The 27,123-nt window shown below is 38.5% G+C and overlaps 2 protein-coding genes across 2 annotated transcripts; both read right to left on the bottom strand.

Moving 5' to 3' along the window:
- Positions 1 to 3,316: 3,316 nt before the first annotated feature.
- On the bottom strand, positions 3,317 to 11,243 carry erp27 (endoplasmic reticulum protein 27). The gene is made up of 7 exons (XM_014982366.2): positions 11,023 to 11,243; positions 9,250 to 9,335; positions 7,678 to 7,815; positions 7,450 to 7,566; positions 6,046 to 6,171; positions 5,641 to 5,838; positions 3,317 to 3,423 (listed from the first exon to the last, which is right to left on the bottom strand). The coding sequence occupies exons 1-7, from the start codon at positions 11,078 to 11,080 to the stop codon at positions 3,382 to 3,384; spliced, it is 765 nt and encodes a 254-aa protein (XP_014837852.2). The 5' UTR covers positions 11,081 to 11,243; the 3' UTR covers positions 3,317 to 3,381.
- Positions 11,244 to 20,114: 8,871 nt separating this feature from the next.
- LOC106915054 (retinal cone rhodopsin-sensitive cGMP 3',5'-cyclic phosphodiesterase subunit gamma-like) lies at positions 20,115 to 21,773 on the bottom strand. Its single transcript, XM_088007467.1, has 3 exons — positions 21,710 to 21,773; positions 20,918 to 21,034; positions 20,115 to 20,817 (listed from the first exon to the last, which is right to left on the bottom strand). The coding sequence occupies exons 2-3, from the start codon at positions 21,019 to 21,021 to the stop codon at positions 20,700 to 20,702; spliced, it is 222 nt and encodes a 73-aa protein (XP_087863593.1). The 5' UTR covers positions 21,022 to 21,034; positions 21,710 to 21,773; the 3' UTR covers positions 20,115 to 20,699.
- Between the last annotated feature and the right edge of the window lie 5,350 nt (positions 21,774 to 27,123).

Raw genomic sequence — 27,123 nt, 5'->3', positions numbered from 1 at the left:
AGACCCAGTGGAACGCTGCGTCTTCCACAACAAGGTCTCTTCTCGTCCCATCACTGTTGTGCTCCTGCCCTCTTTGCCCCAGATGTGATCCCCCACCCCCACAAACCCCAAACTATAGCTTCAGACGACCGCAAGCTACTAATCGAGTGACACAGAACAGCAGTGAGCCTCATTATGCGACAGAGCTTAATTAGAGTGCTGCTCAGTCTCTCTCAAACCGCAGTCAGTCACTATTTCCAGATTCTACTTGGCCCGGGACCTGGAGAGATCCAGAGCACGGCCACGGCTTCCAAACACCGACCTGTGGCCCAACACACGGCCTTGCTTGAGGTATTTCAGCGTATATGGAGGTATATTTAGGCAAGCCCCATGTGTTGGATGCAAAGCGTATTGCATGCGGCTTTGGCTGCAGCGTTGTGTTTATACGATACGGTTCAAGAGTAACCGTTACTGCGGTTTTCTTGATAAAAATAAATATTTGGAGATGGCAAATTTGGCTCGAACTGTGCTGCACTTGTGAGGATCACCAACCATTTATGGTTCGTGTATAAATATCCTTGAGGACCCCTGATAGGTTAATCTGTCATGTGGGGAGAGACTCCGTCTGCTGCAGAGTGACCTCGGTGTCCGTAATGTATCGCAGTCTGTCGTTATTCCTGGTGTCAGTGATTTGTTTTGGACCTTACGCTGTATAATTTCAGTGTCTGGTTCAAATCTCCATTTTTGTGGATGCATTTCAGAGTGTGTGGGGGGACAAAGCCGTAGAAAACAATTGCTATAATGTCCACAAAGAGGCTGGAAAAACAGCGTCTGGGGCTTTTCTGCCTTGAGTCAAGTTTCTCCTGTGGCGCTCGGCAACAAGCGGTGCTTATTTTCTGTTTTTTCATGTTCCTGCTGGTCCATGCATGTCCACTGGAGAAACAAGCTGTGGAATAGATCCTGTGCCATCAATCATCTCTTTCTAAGCACGGAGCGTTCTGAAAGGAGATCATCCCACAGGCGGATTATCGGAGATAACAAAGAATATTTCAAGCGCAAAAAATATGGTCCAAAGAAAACATCTTTATTGATTTTACTCTATTTTAGCAGTAATAAGTTCAGACGTATTCTAATTAGAAATCTGCATATCCTCTCTTATGGACATAAGGATCAAAACAAGGAAGTCAAAGAAAGAACAGAGACTTGACTCTTTTCAACTAAACCCTAAGCCGATTTTGCTGTTATTTTATGTTGATTTGACACTTTGCATAAATTGCTGTTCCCTTGATCAAGTCCTTCAATTCATTTCAAGCCATAGGAGAAAAAAATTTATATAATTAAAATGCCTATTCTGCTCTAATCCCTCGATCCAAAGAACATGGAAAAGTAGAACTTGAAAGAACACACGAAGGGCGTAAAAACACTGTTTAAACCAGGTTATGAAAAAACATCCTAACCTTTGAACATTTCACAGTTCACTGTTCAATCCCTCATCAGTAGCATAAAGGAAGCAATTTGTTGGAAGAAGCCCTCAAAAAAATCCCATTTGCAGTTTGACACGAGTCATACGGGAGAAGGAAATCAGGTTGAAGAATTATGTTCTGGTAGGATGAGATCAAAATACATATAGATGACTATTTAATCACACTAAGTGCACAAACTGCACGGTTCAACATTATTTATTTTAGTTTTTGATATTTATATGAATTGTACTGGTTGCATTTGATACAGTAAGTTACAATAAAACAGCAATACATCAATAATGATGGGGAATTATTTTTGAATTTCCTGTTGAACAAAATATGTTCTTAGTTCTTTATCTGGAATAATAAAAGACTTGGAGCGGCTGCTACAGTAGACAGTATGTATACAACGTATTTGATTGGATGGACGGACGGACGGACGGACGGACGGATGGATGGAGGATTTTTATTTTTTTACAACAACAAAAATAAAAAAACTTCAATATCAAAGTGAAAACTTATTTCTACAAAATAAAAAAACATTAGCATAATAAGTGATTGCATAAATATTCTCCTCTTCAAGTCAGAATAGACTTTCAGTGACAATCACATCAGAGACTGTGCTAATAGGTTTCAATCAGGTTTGACCATCAGATCAATGTCTAGGCTTTGACTGGGCCATTCCAGAACATCAGACTTGTCATCTTCAAACAATTAAACAATTAGCTTTAAATGGATGTTTCAGATCGTTGCCTTGCAGGAAAATAGCTGTTCTAAGAAGCCATAGTTCTTATGCAGATGAAAACAAATTGTCTTCTAGGACATGACACATTTAAGAACAGAAGAAATCTGTTCTGTTCTTTTTATTACTTTTTAACCACATAAATACATCAATAATTAAATAAAATATAAGAAAATAAAAATGACATTTTTAATGTTCTGCCAAAAGAGTAAACAAACTAAAAACATGGGACAGTTTTTCTTCGCCATCAGATGTTATAAAACCAAAGTCACATCTTCTCGTCCGTTCCCTTTGACCCCTCTCAGCTTTACATTCGTCTTCTCTGTCAGCTGCCTCACTCGCAGCCACAAACAAAAACGAATGGCAGGCGTTGCTTACTGCATATTTCCATCTGGTCTCTGAGAAACGGTCACCTGCCAGGCTTCCCTGATTCCGCCGGATGTATCCACTTGGCAGCACAGCACTACTAATTATACTGATCCCAGTCTGGGCCTTGAAATTCCCGTCTTGCTTGACAGATTATTTCTGGGACAAGCCCAAACTTTTCTTCTCTCTTGATGTCTACGGCCCATCTGTTGTTCTTTTACTGCGTTTCTGCAGCTTTTACGGCGAAATAATCGTACTTTCGCTCCGCATCTAGAGAACCGCATATGATCTCAAGACAAATATAGAAATTTATTTTTTAATTTAGATGCCCCAGTTCTTCAGTGTGTGTATTTGCTACAAATGTGTCTTCTTAGCGTTTTTAATGAGGATTTCGAAATTGGCCTGATCTCCCTTTTTTTTTTTTTGCATACTATACCACACAGAATGAATAAAACCAGCAATAGCAACTCCGTCTTGCCTCCCTCCACTCCCGTCTCCCCAGTCTGCTTTCTGTCAGTCTCCCTGAGGTTAGTGTGTTGTGGTTTGGACGCTAACATTTGCAGACAGAATATCAAACTCCACCACATCACTGCAACTTGTGGCCAGTGACCTGTGGCTGCCTAACCAGACCGTAGACTGGCTCACACTTTGTGTAAACAGACAAATCCTAACATGCACCAGCAAAGAGGTGAATGTAAACACTTTTTTTTTTTCACCACATTACCTGTGCTGAGGAAAGGAAATCGCATGACAGTAGAGTCAGGTGTTCCGTTTTTCATATATTTGTTTTTATTTTGATGTTTAATAGATGGGTTACATTTTGGGTGAGTTTTACAGTTCTGTTTTGGGCTCTTCTCCTGCTTGCTTCACGTCCTGAAAAATAAAATAAAGATTTAGTGAGAGACATACAGTTACATGTATTGTACAAGTTAACTTGTATCCTGTTGTCAACAACAGCTTTAGCTGAGTGATAAAAAAGTATAAATTTTTCTTGAACTTTTTGACATTTTATTCAGTCGCTTCTTTTCAGTGTATTTGAATATGTGTTTCCTTGAAACGCCATCCCAGAGCATTACATTATTGTGCAGGGGGGAAAAAGTAATAACCGATTTCCAAACATTTTTACAAATGAAAATCTTTGGACACACAAACACGTTGCGGTAGATGCTCAGGTCAAATGAGACTTTGATCTAAATGCAAAAACACTAAACGTCTTGTCTTAGGAAACAAGACGAACCACTCTGAACACATCATTTTAGCATCCAACAGTGAAACATGGTAGTGGCAGCGTCATGCCGACAAGATAGGTGCTCAAGGGAAGCTCCTCAAAATTGGAAAAAGATGGACCGAGCTAAGATCACTGAACCGGATGGTCGTCTTAATACCAAAAATAAAAGTAAAATCCCATAATTTTACTGTCATGATGTTTGTCCTTGAAACAAACTGACTCTGATTGTTTATGTAGTGCAGATTTGATCAAGGAAGCAATGATGTGTTCACTATTGTATTGCACCTAACACCTCAACCTGTTGTTTATTCAAAGTTCAATATGATGATTTCTTATTTACGCATGCAGAAGGACTTGTATCCATCCATCTTCTCCAGATATTCTAAAAGTTGTTGTCCACTCTACATGCTGAGGTGCTATGGAGACAGTTTGCTTTGAGAACTTAGAGCCACAAACGGTCGTCCTTCAGTTTGCCGCCAAACTGCTACGCCCAGCTGTGCTGGGTTCCTGTGTTTTAACTGGCACACACAAACACACACATGCATTCATGCACGCATGCCCGCCCACACAAACATAGAAAATTATAGCCAGGAAATCATATAGATGCTTCTGTTATGCGAGGAATGAATTTAAATTGTTTCCAGCTTATAAAGCATCGTCATTTTTGAATTTGGCAGCCATTTAGACTGAAGCTAATGATTATTTACAACGGACACGGCAGTAAGAGGACATACGCCAATAATTGAGGAATTCACATGTGAAGAAGTTCAGGTCAGAGTGACGGATTTACCAGGAGAGGGATTTAAGAGCATTACTTTATTGATATGTGACAAATACTCTGAACATTTTCTTGTTCTTCTTTGAGTTATCATTTCACACGTAAAAATCATTTGTGCTGCACTGCCTCCTAAACGTATTTTTGTGTCATTTTTCTTATGTAACCTGGAGAAAGCGTGAGATTAAAAATCTAATTTTCAAGAATGTTAGTAGCTGCGTTTTCTTTACAAATGTGTGCAAGAGTTTGTCAATATTCTGTTAATGTTGGAAAAAAAACAACACACTTTCACAATTGCAGTGTTTCGATTAATTAAGAAAATACAATTAAAATCACTTGAATAAGTTTGTTCACTCGATAAGTCGTTAAGAAACATTCTGCGCCGTCATCCTCCTTTTCACTTCCTGTCGTCTCCTTTGTCTTTTCTGCCAGTAGCAACATTGGGTTGTTGATCATGTGACTCATGTGATGCGAAAAAAAAAAGTGTTTCTGTTGCAGTTGTGCAAAATATAAAATTTTGGATAAACCCTAAAACCACCTCATCCTCTTGCAATAAGTTTTCATCAAAAAGTGTGAGTGTTTTCAGAATTGTTTCTGGGAAATTTCCATTAAGCCAATTAATTTTTGTAATTCCAATTTGTGCACTTATGTGGTCAGTGGAAATGCATTTACTATAATCTTGGCCTTCCGTGGAGCTGTGAGCTTTAGCCTCCATAACCAATTAGTCTGGATTGATAACAAATTAAGATGCAAAGTGAATTTATTTTCTGCATGTCACTTTTGGAGGGTGAATGTTACCTTCAAGTTATGCTTTCCAACCATGCTACAGCTTTCTTTCCCTTCACTTTAGAAAAAAAAATAATGAAATACTTATTTTTTTGATGATAATTATTAAGTATTTGTTCAGTCAGTTGCACTAAAGTTCCACCAAAGTCGGTTCATATTCAGTCATTGAACTGGGTGTCTGTTTTATTTATTTCTTTTTTTCATTATGTATGATAGCATTTTTTATTGTATTCACACAGTTAGAAATTATTCATATGAAGTGATGACACAGATAGGAAACCGGTTTCAGACAATGGCTCACCTTCAGTTCTCCCTTTAGGAAAGATTGACAGAAGTCCCGCACACGCTCTGTGGAAATTTCTCCTTCAGGTAGGAGCCACTTCATGTCGGAATCTTTATCATAGAGCCCGACTCGAGGCAGGTCCGTTGACTTCAGGCCAAAGTAGTTGAGTGACTTGAAATTGGACTTTACGCCTCCGTTGATAAGCACGAATAAGAACTGGAACAAAGAAGTTTAATTACATCATGACATCAGACGTCTGATGCCTTCGTTTATCTAGGACAGAACGTCCATAAAGCCTACTGGGAGAGTACTTTTACTTTAATTGTCCAAATACTTCTGTTTGAACTCACTGACATCTATAAAGTGAAGTTTAACGTGAACATATTTTTCTCTAGAAAAAATATATTTCAGGAATATCTTCACCTTGCCGGTGAACTCGGGGGCCAGAGCTCCCAGTCTCTCCTTGAGCTCGTTATATTCTTTACTCCCCCTGTTGGCAAAGAGCACAAGGTGTGTCTTCACCTCTGAATTGAACAGGCCCACAGCTGTCTGGGAAAATAAAGAGAGGCAATTGAACATCATGAGACTGTTAAGGTGCCAGACGTACCTATTTCCACTTGTGGAGCTCTTTGAGGGCCTCTAACTTGACGGGCTCTATTGCAGCACTTGAAAAATATTCTTGCATGACAGCCTTTCCCATTTTTGATCACATTACAATCACAAACCTGGCTGGGATTTTAGTTGACAGACCATTACAAAGCAATGCATAATTCTGATGTAGAAAGGAAAATGATACGTGAAAATAAAAATGTTTAGTGGTTTACATACAATATGTACTCAGCTTCCTTTATTCTTTTCCAAATTGAATCCCTTGCAACTAATTAGTTCCCGAGTTGTTTGATAAGCAAATAACCCTCCTGTATAATATAAATCTCAGAAGTTTGTAAAAGAACAAACAGTAACATGAAACCCTGAATATTTCTCTCCACCTACACTGAAAAACACCAGCAAGGAGATCATTAATCAGAGAAACAGCCAGGAGGCCAACGGTAGCTTTGGAGGAGCTGCTGAGATCCACGGCTCTCCTGGGAGAATCTATCTGGCTAAAGCTTTTCAGGAGACTCTGCAAGCATGTAGAGGAAGATACTAGTCAGGTGAAACCAGATTTTTTTTTTGTTTTTGGTTTGTTTTAAAATGTGTGGCGAACAAACATTGCACATGAAATATGGAAAGCTGGTCGAAACGATACCCTGAAATATCTGCTGTTGTAAATGCAGTGAAAGGTGGTCCAATAAAGTGCTGACTCTGAGGGGCTGAATATAAATAAAAGATCCACCTTTTGGACTTTTAGTCATGAACACATTTTAAAGCCCGTTCCCTCTAGTTCAGTTATGTAATGTTTTGTGTTGGTCTACCAATAAAATTCAGTAGAATACAAAAAATTCAAGAAAATTCAAGTAGTTTAAATACTTTTGCAGGACACTGAACATGTTTTAAATTTTTGAGCAACTAACTGTTTCCCTCCTATTTTTTTATTTGGAGTTTATTGTGAAAATTTATTGTGAAAAGAATTGTCATTTTGTCTTGACTTGAGTCGTCAATTTGTATTAATTGCTGATTTTGTGTTAATTAAGAAAATACATTGTGTGTTACATATTATTTGACTGTAATTGGGTGCATTTTTCTAATCTTCATTCGAAAGACTCCAGTGCTTTCAAACAATGTAGCAGCAGTATCAAAATTGGTATAAAATATCAAATATTTTTCACAGTATCAGTCCAGAAGTTTTTTTTTGTTTTTTTTTTCTAGTTTAACACCGTTACTCACCACTTGGTTGTATTCTGTGATGTATCGGAGCTCATTGGTGGAGATGAAGTTCACAAGTCCATCAGACTTTAATGTCTTTACCTCATCAAGAACTAGGTTCTCCTGATGGTTATCTACCTGGATCACAAGACAGATGAGTGGGACAAAGTTAGAATCGTCATCGTCACAAAACCCCCTGTATCCCTAATAACAAAGACATGCATAAAATATGTAAATGGTTTAAGGCACTTTTCTGAAGAGGCTGATGGTTCCTGAAGAGATGCTGAAGTCAGCCCACACTTCCTTCACTGTGCAAATGGCTGCAGGGACAAGGTCAACTTTCTGTGAAGCTTCCAGAAGTTCCTCGTATCCAAAGCTCTCCTCATTCTAAAAAAAAAAAAAAAAAAAAAAAGATGGTGTCAATCTTCTCTCATCACACCATCCACACTTACTTCTTCAAAAGTGTGTCTTCATGACATGCTTCTGCACCGTCTTGGCCTCGACAGCTGATCGCCTTCCACGAAATTGTAATCACTCTGACATAAATCTTATGTAACCTGGGCAAGACTGTCTGAGGTTGCAGGGAACACCGTGGACTGTCGGTGGGAAAAGAAGTGGAAAAGTTAAAGAGAGAAATGGAGGCTGCCTCAAAGAGGGGTGAATCATCGCTATTTTTGAGACACTGTTTTATGAGCTCTGGCAATCTGATTTTTCATTTTGAAGCCTCCATGTGATCATTCTCTGTGAGTCACTGCTCCAATATTTTGGTCTCATGTTGCCTCCAGCATCCAGCTCCATGCTATCCTCATATGCTCTTGCTTCTCCACTCTGCTCCTCGTGAACCTCCTCCCTGCACTTTGCAGTTGCGGACATAAAAGTCTGCCGAGCCAATCCCACAAGTCTTAGTATGTATTTCCTGTTAGTTCTTCCGTCTTCCCACACAAGCAGCGTCTGGCCAAGGAAGTTTGGACAGAAGGACACTGTCTCTTCTCTGCCAGAGGTGTGGTGACAGGAAGTATATCATTCGTCAAAATCTATTTGTGAGAATATTGTATTATAATGATCAGGTTAGGAATGGCTGCTTTTTCGCATTTTTCATCTTTGCCAGAACTCTTCTTTCAACTACTTTCTTTCTTCCACTGTTCTATGAAGCTCAGGTTTTTGACATGTACCACAAGTAGTTGTCAACAGATTTCCCACCTGAGCATTGTATCTCTGCAGCTCATCTAGAGTTACCATGAACCTGCTTTTCCTGATTAATGTTCTTACCCAGCCTGTTGACCGTCATGTCCTGGTGGGTTTGCAGTAGCGATGTGCAATTATCATATTGTTTAGGATGTAGCACTATAATGGCTTTGATCATTTGACATGAGCAAGGGCAAAGAAAGAGGATGATGTGACGTAAATATCCAAGGATCGGTATTCAGCTGTGTTGAGGATTTATGCCTCATATGGTCAACAGGAGATCATCTTAAAAGCTCTGTTTCTCCCCTGCCTTCTCTTCTGTTATTCCTTGGCTTTTATTATGCTGCTTGTTTACTAATGTTTTCCAACAAACCTTTAAGGACTTCACAGAACAACTGGATTTATGGTTAGATTAAATTACACACAACTAGAGTCTGTTTACTAATGAGGTGATTTGTGAGGTCAGTTGGCTGCACTGGGCCTTATTAAGGGGTTTTCAGAGTTAAAAGGAAGTGAGTAACAACCCACACAGATTTTTCCTGAAAGAAAATGTGAAAACCTCCAGTTCTCTAATATGATCAGTTGATGCTGTCTCCTGATTAGCTGACTTCTGAAGGCATCATTAACTCCTCTGACCTCCAGGAATCCGATGACCACCACTTCAGCGGAGTCGATGAAGGCCTTAACGGCTTCCGTATCATCAAGCTTCTGAAGGCCACTTTCTGTGAAACAAAGACATGACGCCACATGGCGTGAGCAACCGACTCTAGTGGCTCTACTGTCACTTTCAGAACCATACAGACTAAACTCGTTATGATGCTAGCAGCTGTGAGACTGGACAAAGGCACAGGATTGGTTTGGGGTGAACTCGAACATGAGCAGATTAGCATGCTAACATTAGGAATCCTGTTTCTCCCTTCACTTAAACAGATCAGTTTATTCTCAAGTAGGTTAAAATGTTTCTTTTCACTCAAATGCAAAATAAAAATAAACAAATTACACGTTCCTGTTTTCTAAGTCGCTGATAAGATAAGGGAGGGCAGAAATAAGTCCTTTGAATAATAACTGAAGTCACTAAAAAGGCACTTATATAACTGTACAAGTGAGAAATACAAAATGTAGGTGAATAAAATACATGGTCACAACAAGAAGCGCTCTGGCACAAATTTCAACATTTGTTTTTTTAAACTCAATTTGCAAGTTGTAAAAAAGCATGGAATTGTAACCACCTCGACTTTCTCTTTAACCATTTAAATGTATTTGTACACAGTTCATAGTTAATAAGGAATCTTAAAAAAAAAAACGTACATTATCAGGACAAAACACACTCACTCAAAATCTCTCTTGCTTTTCAACAATGGTTAATGTTATTGCTAAATTTTAGTTGAATCCTCTCCAGGTATTTTTACTGCAGAGTAACAAGAGATGTGTCTTGTTTGGGACCTGATCCATTCTGGGATCCAATCCTGCTTAAGGCATTTTTAAATGAGTCCTTGAAGAAACTGAAGCGATACTGATTCTGATGTTGGTTTTTGTATTGTATGTGAATTTATACCTACTCCAACACCAGCAACGAAAATGTGTATGAAACTGGTTGTTTTCATGCTCACCAGCTTGAAAACCTGACAGGGCGAGTAAATTATTTATGTTGATCAAACCATTTGTTTTCCACAACAGTCTTAGTGTTTTTACCCAGTATGGTGACGAGGCTGTAGCGTCCAGCAGGTCATGCCATGTGCTCTATACTCAGAGATCGCTTGTTATTGTGGGAGAGGTGATTAGAGAGTAACAGAAACACTACACATCAAATTTTAAGACGTTTAAAGCAAAGCGTTACATTTTTTTTTCAATTAGAACAACTTTTTCAGCAAGTTTTATTGATGCACAATTAAGTGGAACCTCAATAAAAATCATTGTATCCAAACAGAGACTAAACATGTTAATGTTAGATTTTAGCAAACTGTTCCTCTTAATAACCTTGGAGCAAGATACAAGTTTCCCTGTTCTGTGGTTGGAAGAAAAAAAAAAGTTGTTCCTGAAAAGAAAAACTGATTTGAGAAACTACAATGTCCAGAAAATCATGAGTGATTTAAGTTGGACACGAGTTTAATACTAATGTAGACCATGCAATTCTAATTTAAAGTACTCTGTCATATGGGACCTCACTCTGAAGCTCCATATTTTTAAGCTTATTTCACAAATGTCAAAATGGGACTCAGTATTAGCAAATGCCTGACCTTCAAATTGTCAGATCAGAATCTTGAACAAATATCCTGATTGACACACAGGAGTAATCTCTAGTGGCTCGTTGCTTTAAGGGAGGCACAAAACTGTTCAAAGTGTTACCAGAGTGGAAACGTTCTAGAGAAGGTGCACAGAAAAACTCAGAGAAGATGTGAAGCAATTTACCTTTTTCTGCGGCAACGACAGAGGACACCAGAAGGGTCAAACACAGAGTGACCAGCATGTTTGGACCGATTTAGCTCACAGGGAAGAAGGCAAAGAGAAAGCCAAGCAAGGAAAGCCCAGGACACTGTGTCTGTTCTTTTCTGTCCCCTCTACTCTATCTGTGACGGTTGCCTCATGGCTGCCAGCAGAGACCACAGCAATGTCCGTGGGTTGTGATTGGAAGCTTTGTGGGAATCATCCAGGTGCTCCTCAGAAGTCGGACAATCAGCGATCTTAGACTACGTGTCACTGTGCCACAGGAGACACGTGTGAGTGCGTGTGTCTCCGTATCTAACTGTAACGTAGGGATGACGGTATCAAAACTCACAGGGTCGGTTCCACCGTTCTTTCATTTGGCTCCATCACACGTTCACATTCTTTAAATGTTTGCACTTTTATTTGCACTTTTAATCTGAGAAACATGCAGAGAAGTTGCAGTCAGTGTTTAGGATGCTTGTGTGAGGAGTAAAGCACCAAGTTCAAGCAAAGCGCAGTTTTCCACTTTCACCACATGATGGAAACGTATCCCATTTATTTACCTCCGAGCAGAACACAGCCATCTCACTCTCTGACATTAACCCCAAACTTTTCCAGTTTTGATATTATTGTTCCCAACATTATTTCTGTTTTCTAAAAAAAAAAAAAAAAACATTATTATAAAACATAATTGTTGTTTATTACCTTCTTTATATTCAGAGCTTTTACACATAGTGACATTACTATGCCTTTGAATTATTTGGGAAAGCCCAGATGACGGTGTCCTCTCTTTGATGGCTTCTGATTTATTTACATTTGAGATGATTGGATGCACACCGGTAGATGCATGTTAGGGCACCATTAGTAACTAATTTATGGAAATTATAAAAAAAAAAAATCTAAAAAAAGCTGTCAAGACATGAGTAAGAGAATGGTAGTCATCCACCATTGTGTCCAAATATCAGATGCCTGATGCTTCAGTTTATGCAGGTATAGACATTTTGGAAACGTCTGGCCATCAGCAGAGACGGATTCTGTGTCCCAGAGATGAGATGTGATAGGTGCATTAACCGTGGGACAAAAGCAAAATACATTGTGAAGATTCTGTTTGAAGTAGGTAAATAAGTGCTAAACATGGACTGAAAAGCCGCTCAGGGAGACCGAAGCCATTACTCTGAAATGACCAGATTACAGTTTGCAAATTACACACAGCGACAAAATTCCAGCAAATGATTGTTAGTTGTGGGATACCAAGAAAGCTTAACTCAAGTTATCAGTTTTTAAAGGAAACCATGCAAAATAATAATATGTGTAAACTCATTACACATATTATTATTAAATTGTCTCTCGTTATTCTGGTATTTAGCAAATAGAAATACTGACCAAAGGCAATAAAAGGCTTAGTTTGATTTAATGTCAGACAGCATTTTATGATTGGATATTTAAAAATGACCAGAAAAACTTACAGTCAAACAACTAAAAAAAAAGTTTTCTTTTTTTAGAAACCTTTTGTTTTTTTCTAAAAAAATAGATGTAACAAAGGTACATCTATTCAAGATGGCATTTATTAAGAAAAAGGCAATAGAGGTAACATATAACTGCACTTTTTCTTGAACAATAGCTTCATTTTGGGAAAAAAAAATTGCTACATTTGAAATTACGCAAAAAAGCTTGATGAACATTTAATTGGGAACCTCAGACTTTCCCTTTGTATCATTAAAATCTAAATACATGTTCTAAAAAGACTTCGAAGAAAATGAGTGGTCTTTTGAAAACCTATTCCGGTTGTGCCTTTTTTTTGTCTTATCCAGAAGTAGGTTTACAAGTGGTCTCTAAATAAGAGAGAGACACACACAGCAGTGATAAAAAAGGTTTGGTGAGAAACTTTGAGAATTTTAAGGAACCAGAAGACAAGCGATCCTTAAACTGTGCAGAGACTGGAGAGGAAGTGGAATATAAACGTATCAGATAATCAGAAATATCAACCAGCACACAAGAACAATTCAGGAAATATTGCTAACCTTCTTCAACCAACATGTCAACACCTCCAAATAAATCGCCAAAGCAAAAAAGCAAAGTCAGTGTCTTAAAACACATTTACTCCCATGACAGGTTCAACTACTTGGAGGATTAGACTAAAATAAGGTATGCATGCAGATCCAAAGGTAAAAGGTTTGATTTCACAGGCACTGGTCTGTTCAGAGCAGCAGCAGGACAAAGTGGTAGATCAAATCTGGACTGGCACTAACAGGCACTTAGTTAAACATATGATAGTGAGTCAAGACACATTTTGAGTGAAATAAATAGTATCCAAAACGTGTAAATCTGATTTTTGTTTGAATCTGATTTATCAAAATTAGAGAAATTGCAGTACATCTCAGTTGCGAAACTTACTGCTAATATCGCTACAAAAAGCGATTGAGCAGCACGATCAATTATGTTTTTACCTTTTCCCCAATGTGTGTGATGTAATCGAATATGTTTTATCCTTTAAACTTGCTGTCTTCTGCTCAAAATAAACGTCTCCCCAACTTTATTTTTCTTAGCGTATCCGAGAGTAATTAAAGTTACTGAAGTGCTGACACAGATGCTTTGCCAGCAGTAAAGCTGGCGTTTACAGCATTCCTGACACAAAGAGAACAGGAAGGACAGAAATAAATCCGACATGTCAAACTCCTTCAGGAATAGTGTTAAATGTTCCACAGGCTCACAAAGGACGATGCTTAGGATGAAATTACAGGTCAGGTTTCTCTTAAGGCTGGTGCTGCTCATAAACATTGTTCATGTCAAACTATGGTGGACGCAGGGGAATACATGTGAAAACAAGCGAAAGCAGTCTGCTTTCAGAAAATACAAAAGTGTGTAGGCCCTTTAAATGCAAATTCCAGAATACAAAAAAATGATCAGAAAAATCAGAAAAATGTAAACACTCCTGGCTGTAATATCCAGTAATGAAAGAGGAAAATAAATTAATACTAAGTTACAGAGTCATAAGTCAGCAATTGTAAAAAAAAAATCTGCCTAGATAAAAAGTAGATGTTGTCTGAAACAATCGTCTTGTGAAGATGAACTCATGCAGAGATTATAAAGCCTCCACAAACTTGGAACTTGGAGAGATCTTGGTGTCCTCAATCTGTCACCACTCCTTTGTAGAGCGCCAATGAAGAACAGGTCACATGGTCTCCAGAACCCACAGGCAGCCATACTGTAATGTATATGCACCGCAAGGTCCACAGGAACCACTGGAACATGATACATGTTACGTTTGTGGCAATTCCTCCCCTGATCCCGAGCAAGGTGGGAACATTTGTTTGTTTGAAATAAAATATCTAATATCTTGGGTGGTAAATAAGTCACAGTGTCTGTATCTCAATCTGCTTAAAAAAAAATTGTCCATGATTTTCTCTTTTTTCCCCCCCCAAAACTCATGCAACAAGACCTTTTCTGACATTTATAAAACTATGTTTTAATACAATATCATACATTTTCTGTCATTTATTTCCACCTATTCTCTCACAAATGCAGCTGTTGCTGTAATTCTTCCTTCCTGTCTCAGTTTTAAACTCTTTCGAATCCCTCTTGGTAGCGATCAGTGTGGGTGGTCACAGCTCAGCAGCAGCCAGAGCTGACACTATGCAGACAGAGAGTAAGGTTTAGCTTCAAGCGTCAGTGATGTAATGCAGGTGAGCCCGAGGATCACAGATTACAGCTAATAAGACTAAGGCCGGGTTATTTCTCGACCATCAATTACATAACCTCTACCCTCATTTTGGCTTTATCACAGCTTTCGTGTGTGTGTGTGTGTGTGTGTGTGTGTGTGTGTGTGTGTGTGTGTGTGTGTGTGTGTAGGGGTGTGCGCGTGTGTGGGTGATCTTCTGGCACAGACTGTTGCTCACTTATACAACTCACACATGCCAGGATGGAGTAGCTTGACAGTGAGAAACAGAACCTATACAAAAAGTGAAAGCAGACAAATTATTCGCAACAATATTGCAGCAAAAGACGGAACGAGGTGGGAAGTGAACGATTAATCTAAAATTTTACATATGAGTAATTTCAAAAGTGCCATGTTTCTCCTCTTTTAATGCACTTGATCGTTGTTGCTGTTCACTAAAACAACACGTGCTTTCTCTGGGGGGGGGGGAAGTAAGCAGCCTATGCACTGTGCCATCAGACTGCACACAGTCAAGTAAAACATTTTAAAATTCTGAAAATGTGTGCAAAGTTTTTGTGTGGCTTACCAATAAAACACAAACGTGTCCTATTATTTATTCAAACAACCCCTGGTGACTTTGCAGTTAGTCTGTCATAATGCAAAAATAAAATCCATGTGCTGCTGTCAACATTTTTACTACTGTAGTAAAATTATCAATCAGCTTTGACCTTGTGTCTCTGTTCCTGCTGTCAGACACATTCTCACTTTCCTGACGTTTCACAGCTTTCAAAACAGCTGCCAGCATCCCCGGGCCTGGCCAGCCAGGCGAGTTCAACCTTAGAGCGGACTGCGACGTGCTAAAAGAAAGACTAAAAAACACCAAAGTTTTTATGGCGCCCACAGGTTCTTGCCGCTCTTGATGTTGAAATGCATGTCTGCATTCCGAGACAACCAATGTTAAACTTTGGTGTGACCTGTGCAAGGAGGAAAAGCCTTCCTTTCTAAGAAAACAGGAGGATGGATGCATGCGAGAGAGAAAGGAGACAAAGCATGATACTTTTGTTGTGCTCTAACCTTCTTTGTACAGATCCATCTAAAATTGAATCATTTCAAATAGAGAATGTTATTAATGTATTTTACCATAAACTAGAGATGGGTTTTTACAGTGTATCTTTTCCTTAGGGACTAAAATTGGTTACATTTTTGCTGGTTATGTACCTTTAAATTTTTCTAGATTAAAAAAATACATGTATCAATATGGGAACATTTATTAAAAAGCTACACATTTAATGGTTGCCCTATTTTTTTCCACAAAATGTTTTTTTTTTTTATCTATCATATTTAGTGAAATTTTCCAATTTTTCCTTCTTCCTGTCTTTTTTAAGAAGCTCAAGAAAAGAAGAGAAGGAAGGAAAACATCCGGACCAAAGATGATCATGCGTGTGATTCACATTCTGGTTGTCAAGGCATGAAAACATCTGAAGCATCTGAGGTTCTGCTCTGTTTGGGTCACCAGCGAATGAGGACGACTTCAGCAGAAATAGAAACAAAGACTCAGAACAAGCAGTTGGAGCGTTTGCCTGCCTTGACCTACATGGGCCAATCCCAATCCTATTAGGCTGTTAGCTGCTCACTTAGCCTCGGTGTGAAGAATGATGGTGTCATGTCAGGCCAACGTGACAAACAGCACCTTTGGAAGCTCTGCAGTTTGTCTTGTTTTCTAATTGCCTGAAATGAACAGCTTGAACGGTTGGGTGTTGTTTGGACAGAAAAAAAATATGAAAACAAACATTTACATCAGTTTTAATGTTGCAACTGGCAACACATTGGCTTTACATGTCAGCTCTCGCCTTTCAGTTACATAGGTAGTGAAGTTTATTGATTGTTTGGGCATGAATAGTAGATATTTTCACACTAGATTTTGAATATTGACAGAAATTAAAATACTTATTGTGCAACTTTTGCCTTGCCATTTTTTTCTGAAATTGATGGTTGAAGCCACTAAACTGTCGACATGCTTATCCAATCGTGTATTGTGCTTGAGTTTGCTTGTACATCCAGGTGTGTTCCTTGAGGAGCTCCTTACTTTGGATATGCCGTCTGCAGACTGACCTATTTGCCAAAGAATGTTGGAGTTAACACAGACTTTTTGCACTCAGATACGGTGCGTTCACTGATGTGAAAATTGACCACACACAGTCATCAAAAACAACTTATCGGAGCATTTTCGGCAGTAATCCTTTATTCCAAAGCTGGATATTCTTACCTGAGGCAAAGGTAATCTTTTGGACTTTGGAAAAAAAACAAAAAAACAAAGACAAATAAGCAACAAAAAGGTGAGCTCAGAAAAGTCTGAAAAGCAACATCTTAACTTTTCATGTTGTTTGGATTTCTACTTGAACTGTTGAAAATACTGGATCATTTACAATACATTCCGATTTCCCTGCGTCCAATCTGCTTAGACCTCCTGTTGAGGGACTTTTCATAATGTGACACCAGGAAGGCATCTCGCAAAAAGGTGACGCATGCATACTTATTCCCTGCAGGCATATTTTTGGGACTCCCACAGAAAACATTCCTTGTAAACAACATTAACAAGGATGCAGAGTAACGGTGTGTGTGTGGCAGCAGTTTGAGTGGCAGGGTGATGACTCAGACCTCAGATTTATGAATTGCAAATGCATCATTTTCCCAAAGCTTTCACAGTAGACAGAATAAATTATATTTGCGCTGCATGTTGTTAAGGAAATAATGCAACAGTTATATCCACTTTCAGCCTGAATGTGCCTAACGATTTACTCCGAACACTTTGTTCCTCGTGGATGCTCCAGGGCAGAGAAGTCCAGGCGTCTCCAAGTGGTCTGTGGCTATCAGGAGTTAATCTTTGCAGAGTTGTTAATGATAAGAACAAATCCAGTTGAAGCACAAAGGCAGATTTACAAACTAATTAATCCAAAATGATGACCACGCATGCTCTGTCTGTGACTTTCTAAATTTAATCCTATTGCCAGTGGAGACAAACAAGAGGCAGATTGTTATTTTGATCCCAGGTACCAGCAAGTAAACATGAGAGTGGCTGAATTTAGAAAATGGCACATTAAACTGAAAATAATACTCCAACACACTGGCAGCTTCCTGTTGTTTTGTTATCCTGCCAACCTCTGAGGAGTCCATTTTTTATTGCAGAGAGGAAATCTCATATCCACCACAAAGAATTGTCTCCTTTGTTTCTATCAGAAAGTAGGAGCTCAATAAGAAGATGCTGTGAATACAATAAGGTACCACAACCCAAAATGTATCAATATTCTGTATTTCAGGTATTTTTGTATTATTTTTTTGCTAGTCTTTCTCTGTTACTCTGCTCGGATTGTCCTTCTATAAATTTAGCAAAAAAACAAAAAAGCAAACAAAAAAGCAGAAAATATTATTATTTCTGTAAACTCTTGTAAATGTAAAACGTCTATGTGAATCGCTGGACACGTTCACCTCGTCAGGATTGAAAAAGAGATGCGATAATCAGCTTTGGGACCGATTTATGAAGATTTGAGTAGTGAACACAAATTCAGGCACATTGAAGATTCCCTAAAATTTCCTTTTTGCCTTTTTGTTTTATGTGGCTGAGTACCAAGGAAAAGCCCAACAGATTTACTTTCACAAGTATATAAGCACATATATAGTTTTTCACATTTACTTAAATACTTCTACCACTTCACTGTCTCGTTGATATTTCTGTCTCTAAGACAAGTATGTTCACTAATTCACTACACATGGCTTCTCTTTCCCTTTACTTTACTTCTTCAGTCTTGAAATGTTTTCATCCCACTCAGCTAAGCCGTGTGACAGGTCCTCCACGTTCCCCACCCACCTTTACATGCATCTGCTTCAGGTCACAGTGAAATTACCCGACAAAAGGTTTTCAGCCAGTGTCTGTCATTGTCATGCCACAGCACACAGGGAAATGTGCCATCTGTGTCCTCCTTTTTTTAGGGGTTTGAACACCTAACTGATGCAAAGACACCAACACATATTGCTTTACAGAGGCCAGAGACAAAGTCGTTGGCACAAGCAAACGGCAAACCATCCATAAAAAAAAATTAAAATAGCTTCTCAATATTGTGATTTTCAAAGATGACGATTTTTATTCACTGTTAAATATGATTTTAATTAAGGATTCTGATGCACAACCACCAATCAGTTAGAGTTGTATAGAAAGCACAAAAACTCAAACAAAACAGTGATGTCAGAGCCTGACCATTGCCTTGCTAAGCCCTCCGGTTCCATTCTCATCTCACTTCAGTCTGAACTTTCTCCCATTGAGCTTGATTTCTGTCGTAGAAAATCTACTGGGCCAATCAGGGAACACAAGGAGAAGTTATGAATGATGACGTCAATTTTCTGCTCTGTTTTGGAATTGTAGTCCGGCTGTGGTTTTAACAATGGCAGCGGTGGAAGTGAACGAAGCCATTGAGTCTATGTTTTGTCACACTTCCAAATATCGAATTAACATTAACAGCCGTCTGGTTTGGCTCAGCACCTTCTGTCTTCGCAGTGGAACGTGGTTGTTTACAGTGCAGGTAATTTTTGGTAAGCTTCTTAGTATTCGTAACTGGTGCATTGCATACGTCATGGGCAAATGTTGGTGTTTGGGTTAAATTTAAAACTTCAACAGAGCCCGTGCCTCCAGGAAGCAATCGTTTGGCAATAGCCGAAGGGTCAGACCATCTGTAAAGTGTAGAAGAAGGGGCTGGTTTTTACAAAGCTAGTGCTCTTCTAGCAGTGGACTGAAAGGCTGGACAACACAGGCTTGTTATTTTAGTTTTTGTAGCAACAAGCTAAGTGTTGCTGTTGGACTTCTAGTTGGACTATAGTCCAACTATAGTTGGACTATAGTTTTGTAGTCAAAACTATAGTTTTGACTACAAAACTAATCTGACTACTAAACTTTTGTAGTCAGATTATGACATAGATTTGTCCAGTAGAGTGGTGCAGGGCTGTAAACAGTTCACAACACTTTTAGCGATTAAATGTTTTAAATTGAGTCGTAGGTGTAGAAACTTTTAAATAATTAATATTTTCTTTAATTTAGTTGCATTCCTTCTTGTCAAAATGACGATGAGTGCTATTTTTGGTCTACGTAGAGAGGGGAGAGCTGTTTAATGTGATGTACTGGCAATTTCTTTATATCTATTGCTGGAGATAGGCATCAGTGACTCTGCGACCCGGCACCGAGTTAAGTAGGTATAAAAAGCAGATAGTGTAGATGGATGGATGAGTTGTTTAATTATACCTTTCAGCAACCTGCCATAACCTGGAACCAGAACAAATTTGGCTTTTAACCCCAGCTTCTGCTTCACTGACTCCTAACGGCTGCAATCATCATAATCAGCAAAGCCTTCGGTGGTAATAAAGTCAGAGACGAAGATAGATGTTTTGTGCAAAGCACTCACATTTATTGCTTTTGCTGCAACAGTTTTTCTCGACTCAGACAGAGATGGTATCCTTTGCTAAAGCATAATGTGATTTACATATCTCTGATGGAAGACCAACATGACGTTCGGCTGTGCAACAGGAATTTGCTCGTGTTGAATCGGCAGCCTCGAAGAGAATGGGTGGAAGAGGAGAAGATTGTAACACTCCTGAGGTATCGCAGTGACGGATTTCAAAGTCCCTTTTGTTACATTGAAAATACACGGAGAACATTCTATCGGTTTCCTTCCCTTTGTGCGTAAAGAACTGGGTGTAAGGAAGATAGAGACAGGAAAAGAGGAAAAAGGGAGGCAGAGATAAACACAAGATTTAAAAAAAGAAAGAAAGAAACATATGGAAAGGCAGGGAACAAATAAAGTGCAGAAGGGATTCCTCTTTTATTTCCAGGTCAAACCTCTACAACATCAAAAGCTGCTTCATCTGTGCAGCATGAAGGTAATAGATTATCCACCTGATGAACAACATTAGGACCACATGGGGGAGAACAGTGGCAAGAAGGGTGAAGGCAAAGGAAGGAGGGCTAAACAATTCCATATTTCGCCAAGTCGCTGAGCTCCATGTCGCCGAAGGCTTCCCATGGGCAGACCACTGTGAAGTCTGTGCCAAGGCCCTCCATGCCTGGAATGTCATCTCCAAAACTAAATCAAAGAAACAGAGAAGCTTTGATCAGCACAAACGGAAAACCTGAAGGCTGGAAATGTGGCCTAAAATATCAAAGTGAATCTTTCAGGTTCTCACCCCTTCTGGCCTGGTTTAGGTGCCTTGCTCTTGAAGGTACGAGCGGCCCTCTGCTTGAATTTGGGAGGGGCCTTCTTCTCAGCGGGAGTTGCGACGTCTGCCATTTTTATTTGGTCACTGAACGCGAAGAAAGAAAGAAATACATAAGCCTCGTCCCGAGTTTTCTTCCACTTATCTTGTGCCTTACAATTTCACAAACATTTCCTTCACTTTTTGTCCAGTTTACAAATAAAGAAGCTAATCAAAAGGTAAATTTTGGCAATTTAATTTTTATAGCACATTTTAGCAACAAGGCAATACAAAGTGCTTCACAGGAATTAAAAGGAAATACAAACAAAATAGCAAACCGAAGGAAAGAGCAAAAGAAGAAAAAGCTAATAATGTTGATCCAAAGTAAATAAACTAGATACTCCTATTCAGGGTTGGTAGATAAGTATAAGTAAGCATCCTCTGGTCTAATTTCTTTTCTGGTTTGGAAGAATAAGAGTCCAAAAAGTAGTTGTTAAGGTAGTTTTTCTGGGTTCCAAGTTCTAATCCCAAGTAACAATTTAAAAACTAAATGGATGACGAACTGCAATGAAAAAAACCACTGGGTAGCTTGAGAGATGCAGAGTTCGGAAACGCTTTTCAAGGCGTCTGTGCGGCTCTATTTCTATCAGCACAAGTAAAGGAAAAAGTAACTAACAGCTACACTTTCTCACTACATACAAAACCCTTTTAAAATATCTATGAAGAACAGATTGTCAAAGACGTAAAACTGTAGAAGAGTCGACTAAATTGCAGTCATCTCACCTTGTTGTTCAGTGTTTTTCAGAAGCTGTGTGATGAGCTTGTTCGTTTCTCCGCTCTCGGTGTGTTTCTCCTCTCCCGGTCTGAGCGTCTGCTTTTAAAGTCCCCGAGCTGCTAATCCTGCTGTCAGTCTTTTGAGTTGGCACCTTTTCCAGACCCTCCCCTGTACCAGCTCAGCTGCAAATAGGTGAGATAAAGGATGGCCAGATATAAATCCATGGTGTATTTTAAGATGGACGTGCTGGTCAACGTGCAAATTCAACACAATGGCAGCCGCCGTGTTATTTGAGGACAGTTGATTGGCAGTATGCATCTTGACTATTTCACACTATTTTTGCATTTTTTAAAAAATGATCTAACAGCTTTTATTGAAAACAGAAAAGTGACTAATGAATCGATCAACAATGTAGTATGTTGCATGTGCAGCACAAAATCTACCATAAAAACTTGTTAAACCTAGTATTTTCAAATACTTAATATGCAGAATACTGGAAGTTTAAACGCTGACATTAGCTGGTGTATTATTGATCTATCTGCTAGCCTGCAGTCAAGCTGCTTTACAGTCGCAACACCTGCACCTTGGAAATGCTTACTGAGCGACACTTCAACATAAATGATGGTCGGTGCTCCTTTAATTTCCAGTTTTCCACCATTCCAGATATGGGCAAACAGCCATGTTAATCGTTTTTAACTGTAAGAGAAAAGTGGAGACTCACAGGGGAACACAGGACACAAAACCTCAAAAAATAACTACACAGAAAACACAGATCGTCACACCTTTCTTCTGCCAGCTGACTGGTTGTGCACTGCCACAGGTGAGGTGCTTTGCGATGCAATTTGGATGAAAAGCCCTTTTGCAAAGTACATTATTATGTTTTTGCTTCTTTTGGGGGGGGAGGGAGGCTAGTGGTCTTTATTGAACAGTAAATAAGGTAGACAGAGAAGGAAAAACATGCAGTAAATGTCCCCAGACTGGCAGTTGAACCCAGGATGATCACAACCTCTGGACATGGTGCGTGCGCTCAATCAAATGAGACACCCAGCTCCCAGTTTTGCAGTTTTTATTCAATAATTCCAAATCTTGCATATCTTTTAGCAATAATACCATACTTGCAAAAGTTTTAAACTATCCATTATCTATTTATGCTAATTATTCAAGGAGCAATGTTGTTTCTGATTGGTGATCAATTGTTCTGCTCACTTTTCTTCTTTGAACTTTGGATGCTTTTTTAAAAAAAAATAAAAAATGTTCTGTGCACTTCTTGTAACCTGAAAACAGTGAAAACTACAGTATATTCTCTCAGTTTTCTTTTATTTGTATCTAAAAAAAAATTGCTCTCCATCCGTTCTTTTTGGGAATCAAGAAAAATTATCATTTTTTTCTATATATTTGTAAACATGTGTCTCAGGATCACCTGCTCAAAGGTTTGTAGTATGTGATATAAGACCCCAGAAGCCTTGAAGTCTTTGCAGGAGATCAGCCGCATGGAAAGAGATAAAGCGTACTTAATTATTCAGCTCTTAATCTGTCCCTTCATGGCCCCAGGGGAAAAGGTAACGCTCAGACTGTAAGTAGGACCTTAAGTGACCAATCATCAACGTGACACGAAGAGTCAGACATTACTTTATAAGAAAAAATGTTATTAAGATTTGCTATATGTCAGAGTCAAATTGACCAGAGACTGAATTTTAAACTGCTTTTATTAAAGGCTATGGTTTTAGAAGAAAACATAAGCTGTACACTTTTTGAATATTTTCACATATGGTTTTATGTTTTTGGACATAGAGCCACAGTGAGATTGAATGAATGTGAAATGACTGAAAGCTGTTTAGACAGTCGTGCAGCGTCATCGTAGAAGCACATTCGCTGCTTTGCAATGGGATTTTAATGCCGTACAGACTGCAAGGTAGCAAATGATTGAGTTTTGCAAACAAAAGAAATCAGTAAACGTCTGTTTGTGTTCATCCTCCTTTACAATGATGCTCCTAAATAAAATTCAGCACTACTAACTGTCTTCAGAAGTCACACGGTCATGAAAACACCAGATTGTTGGGCGATGAGACAATTTCCCAAGCAATGAACACATCTTGGCTTTTCAATTCGTCCACAACTTGCAGAGTTTGGTTCTCCACCAGCCTGGCCTTCATGGGAGAGTGCCAAGAAGAGAGACGCTTGAAAGAAAGTCACTGCTGGTCCTGTCCCACAAGCCATGTGAGGACAAAGTAAGCAGGCGGAAGACACTGTTCTGGTAAGATTCTGTCTGCAGAACTCTATTTGTGGTGGAACATCCCATATATCACCACAAACGCACTGCTCCCTACCATGAAAACTGATGGTGGAAGTATTTTGCTGACGGGGTGTTAAAAAACAGGGATACTCCATGTAGAACCTGCTGCTAATGAGCATCACCATCCAGCAGATGACCCTGATCATTTTGCCAACTATGTAGTGAAATAATCCTTTCAACTGCTGACTTGAAATTTCTCTTCGCAAATGTTCTTCATTCAATTTGACGCAAGTTTGGAAGGAACGGTGTTATTCTGTAGTTATTTGGGAAATAACTCGTTACATGTAAATCTGTTATACATTGTAATTTACTGGGGGGTTTTTCCCCCAAATCTTTCAGAGCATTTCTCTGATCAGAATTAAAGTTATTATAGTTGCTGGCTCAACCTCCACAATATTTAGTCATTTGCAAACATCATGTTAACAGTTCCACATTTCTTCCAACAAATTGCAAACCCGTTAGGATACATGCGTCAATTGCTTCCATTCTTTTCTGCTTTATTGTAACATTACCATTTGCTCGCGTCAGTCGAATGAACTGAAGTCAGGAATGTTAAATGGTCATTCTCTACAAACTTAATGGTTCTCATTTTGCTGCTTGAGTCGTTACAAACAAAAAAATGTCGAGCAGGTTGTCAGAATCTGTCATGCAAATGTTCCCAACCCAGACATAATCTGAAACACCTGCGGTTTTAATTCCAGCCAACAGTGTTTCTACACTCTATTGACTCGTGGAGCATAAACGCAAATTCATGCGCCACTTTGGAGATTTGTTTTTGTGAAAGACAAAAAAGATTTTTGCTACTTTATATTTATGGGATGTTTTGTGATGATCTATCACATCAAAATCTGTGGCTATAAAGTTAGAAATGATGAAAACTGTAAATTTGTATGAATACTTGTGCAAGGCAGGTGCTGTGCTTTGTTTACAGTGTGCTGCTTCAGTGAGCAAGGTGACAAACCTTCACATGTCAAGACACAGTAGGGTATTAGAAAGCAGAGAGGGGAGGGGGGTATATAAGATAATCACATTGCAGAATGCACGCACGTAAGAAGCTGACCAGAGACACATCAGCATGAGGTAGGATGAAATCTGTAACATTCTGAATGGCGCCAGTTGCATAAACATCTTCTTTTTTTCTTTTTCTTTTTTTTCGGTTTTTGCTTTAGAGTAACAATGAAAAATGACCTCTTAGAATTTTTCTAAGGCTATTTTGTAATTCGTATCGTTGTAGTGTTAGACTTTGGGGAAGAAGTAGGATTGGGGTTCTTGAAAGCATCTCGAAGAGAACTGATGATGGTGACTTTTGTGAATCCAAAACTCTCCCCCTACAATTGATAAGATTAGATTTTATAGTGTCAATGTGTATTGTGTTTCTTATTAATTGATGTTCTTAAAGCAGCTAAATGTCTGAATGCAAATATGCTTGGGTTTAGTTAGTTTTCTAATTTTGAAATCAATTCAATTTTTGTGGTTGAAAACACTGAGAGGAACGCATTGAAGACATTATCTGAAATTCTGTATCTAAGAATTATTACTTGTTTTCTGTGATTCAAAGAAAAGCAAACTGATACTTGTGTAAAAGTCTGGCTTACTTAATGAGCCATAAAAATCCAGCCAGGGACTTAAAAAAGGGAGTCAAGATTTTAAGAGCTAATAATAATAATAATAATAATAATAATAATAATAATGCAGAAAATCAAAGCTTCTTCCCATCAATAAAAGCTGGAATGAAAACAGATCACTGGGTGCTCTGTAATTATTACACAGCAGATTAAAACTAATTAGATAAAGTGTAAATAACAAAGTAGGGATTACCCCTTTAAAGCTGGACACAAGAATTATTAGTCAGAAAAGCCTTTGCGTTTAACAATAGCCACATTATAGCATTGACGTTACATTGGTTATTTACAGAAGAAACATATTGTAAAATCCTAATCGAAACATGTTTTCCAGTACACCTATTTCTAAGTTATCAAATATTCAACAGTTTTTGGTTTGGTATTTGACCGTATGAAAAAAAAATTATTAAAAGATATATCTTTATGCTTTTAGTATTTACATATTTTCTATTAAACATTTAATGTCTAAGTTATTTGTGTGACATTAAAAATAGGTATTTTTAATATCATCCAGATCCTTGCTACCATTAAAATGGGGCATTTTATTCTTATTGAAAACTCAGACTTTTAGAAGGGGCTTGCAAGTCAAACGGACATTTGACATATGTAGAACAACGACTCTCCACCAGGGGGCATATGTCAAGGATGCGATTCAATACAGAAGCCCTTTGAGAAAAGTGCCAACTGTGGTAAAGCGGTAGAGGTTCCAGAAATAAAAGTATAAAAAAAATGTTAGATTAAAATAGGGTTAAAATGTAAGAAGAAAAATATTTTGAGTTTATGAAGTAAAAATTAAAACCAAGACTTCTCCCTGTGTACCAAACACTTAAAGTTTTCTGTGACATGTTAAAACAAATGGAAGTAAAAAAGCAAAATCTCTTTTTGTCAACTAACTTTTGTCAGGTTAAGAGATATTCTGGTATTTATGACTTTGAATAGACCGGGACAAGAAAAAACAAAAAACAAAAACAAGAATAAGCTCTTTGCATAACAAGGTCTTAAGGTGGACTAATAGCTTTGGTGTATAAATTGACCTAATCTGGGAGAGTTATGTCACTGGATGTGGGCTAGTAGGGTCTTAGGTAAGAAAGCACGCAAAGGCTGTTTAACTCTGAGATTACCAAACTCACTGTACATTTTCTTCCAGTATCGAAAAATAACTGAAGGGGTATAGAGGACTTCAGTGAACATCAATGCATCAAATAAAATGTCAGATGATCAATCATTCCTAACTCAATAGCACTACTTGAGAAAAGATGACTCTTTATACCAATGACCCTCCTGTGAAATAATTCAGAGTGAAGCTAAATAGAACCAGGGAATTACATTTTTAATGGTCATATTTTGGAAGACATTTAATTGAAAAAGTATCTTTTTTTAAAGAAACTCCAGCAACTAAGTCCACACTTTGATAGTGTTTTCAGTGAATAAACACATTGAGATTCCTCTTTCTTTGTCATTTGCATAATAATACACACTGAGTCAAGACTTTTTGATTGTAGATTCG

The sequence above is a fragment of the Poecilia mexicana genome, unplaced genomic scaffold (assembly GCF_051168715.1).
Source record: "Poecilia mexicana isolate PSO_F unplaced genomic scaffold, ASM5116871v1 scaffold_1, whole genome shotgun sequence".
In the NCBI taxonomy this organism is placed as follows: Eukaryota; Metazoa; Chordata; class Actinopteri; order Cyprinodontiformes; family Poeciliidae; genus Poecilia; species Poecilia mexicana.
This window is presented reverse-complemented; position numbering and strand designations above follow the sequence as displayed.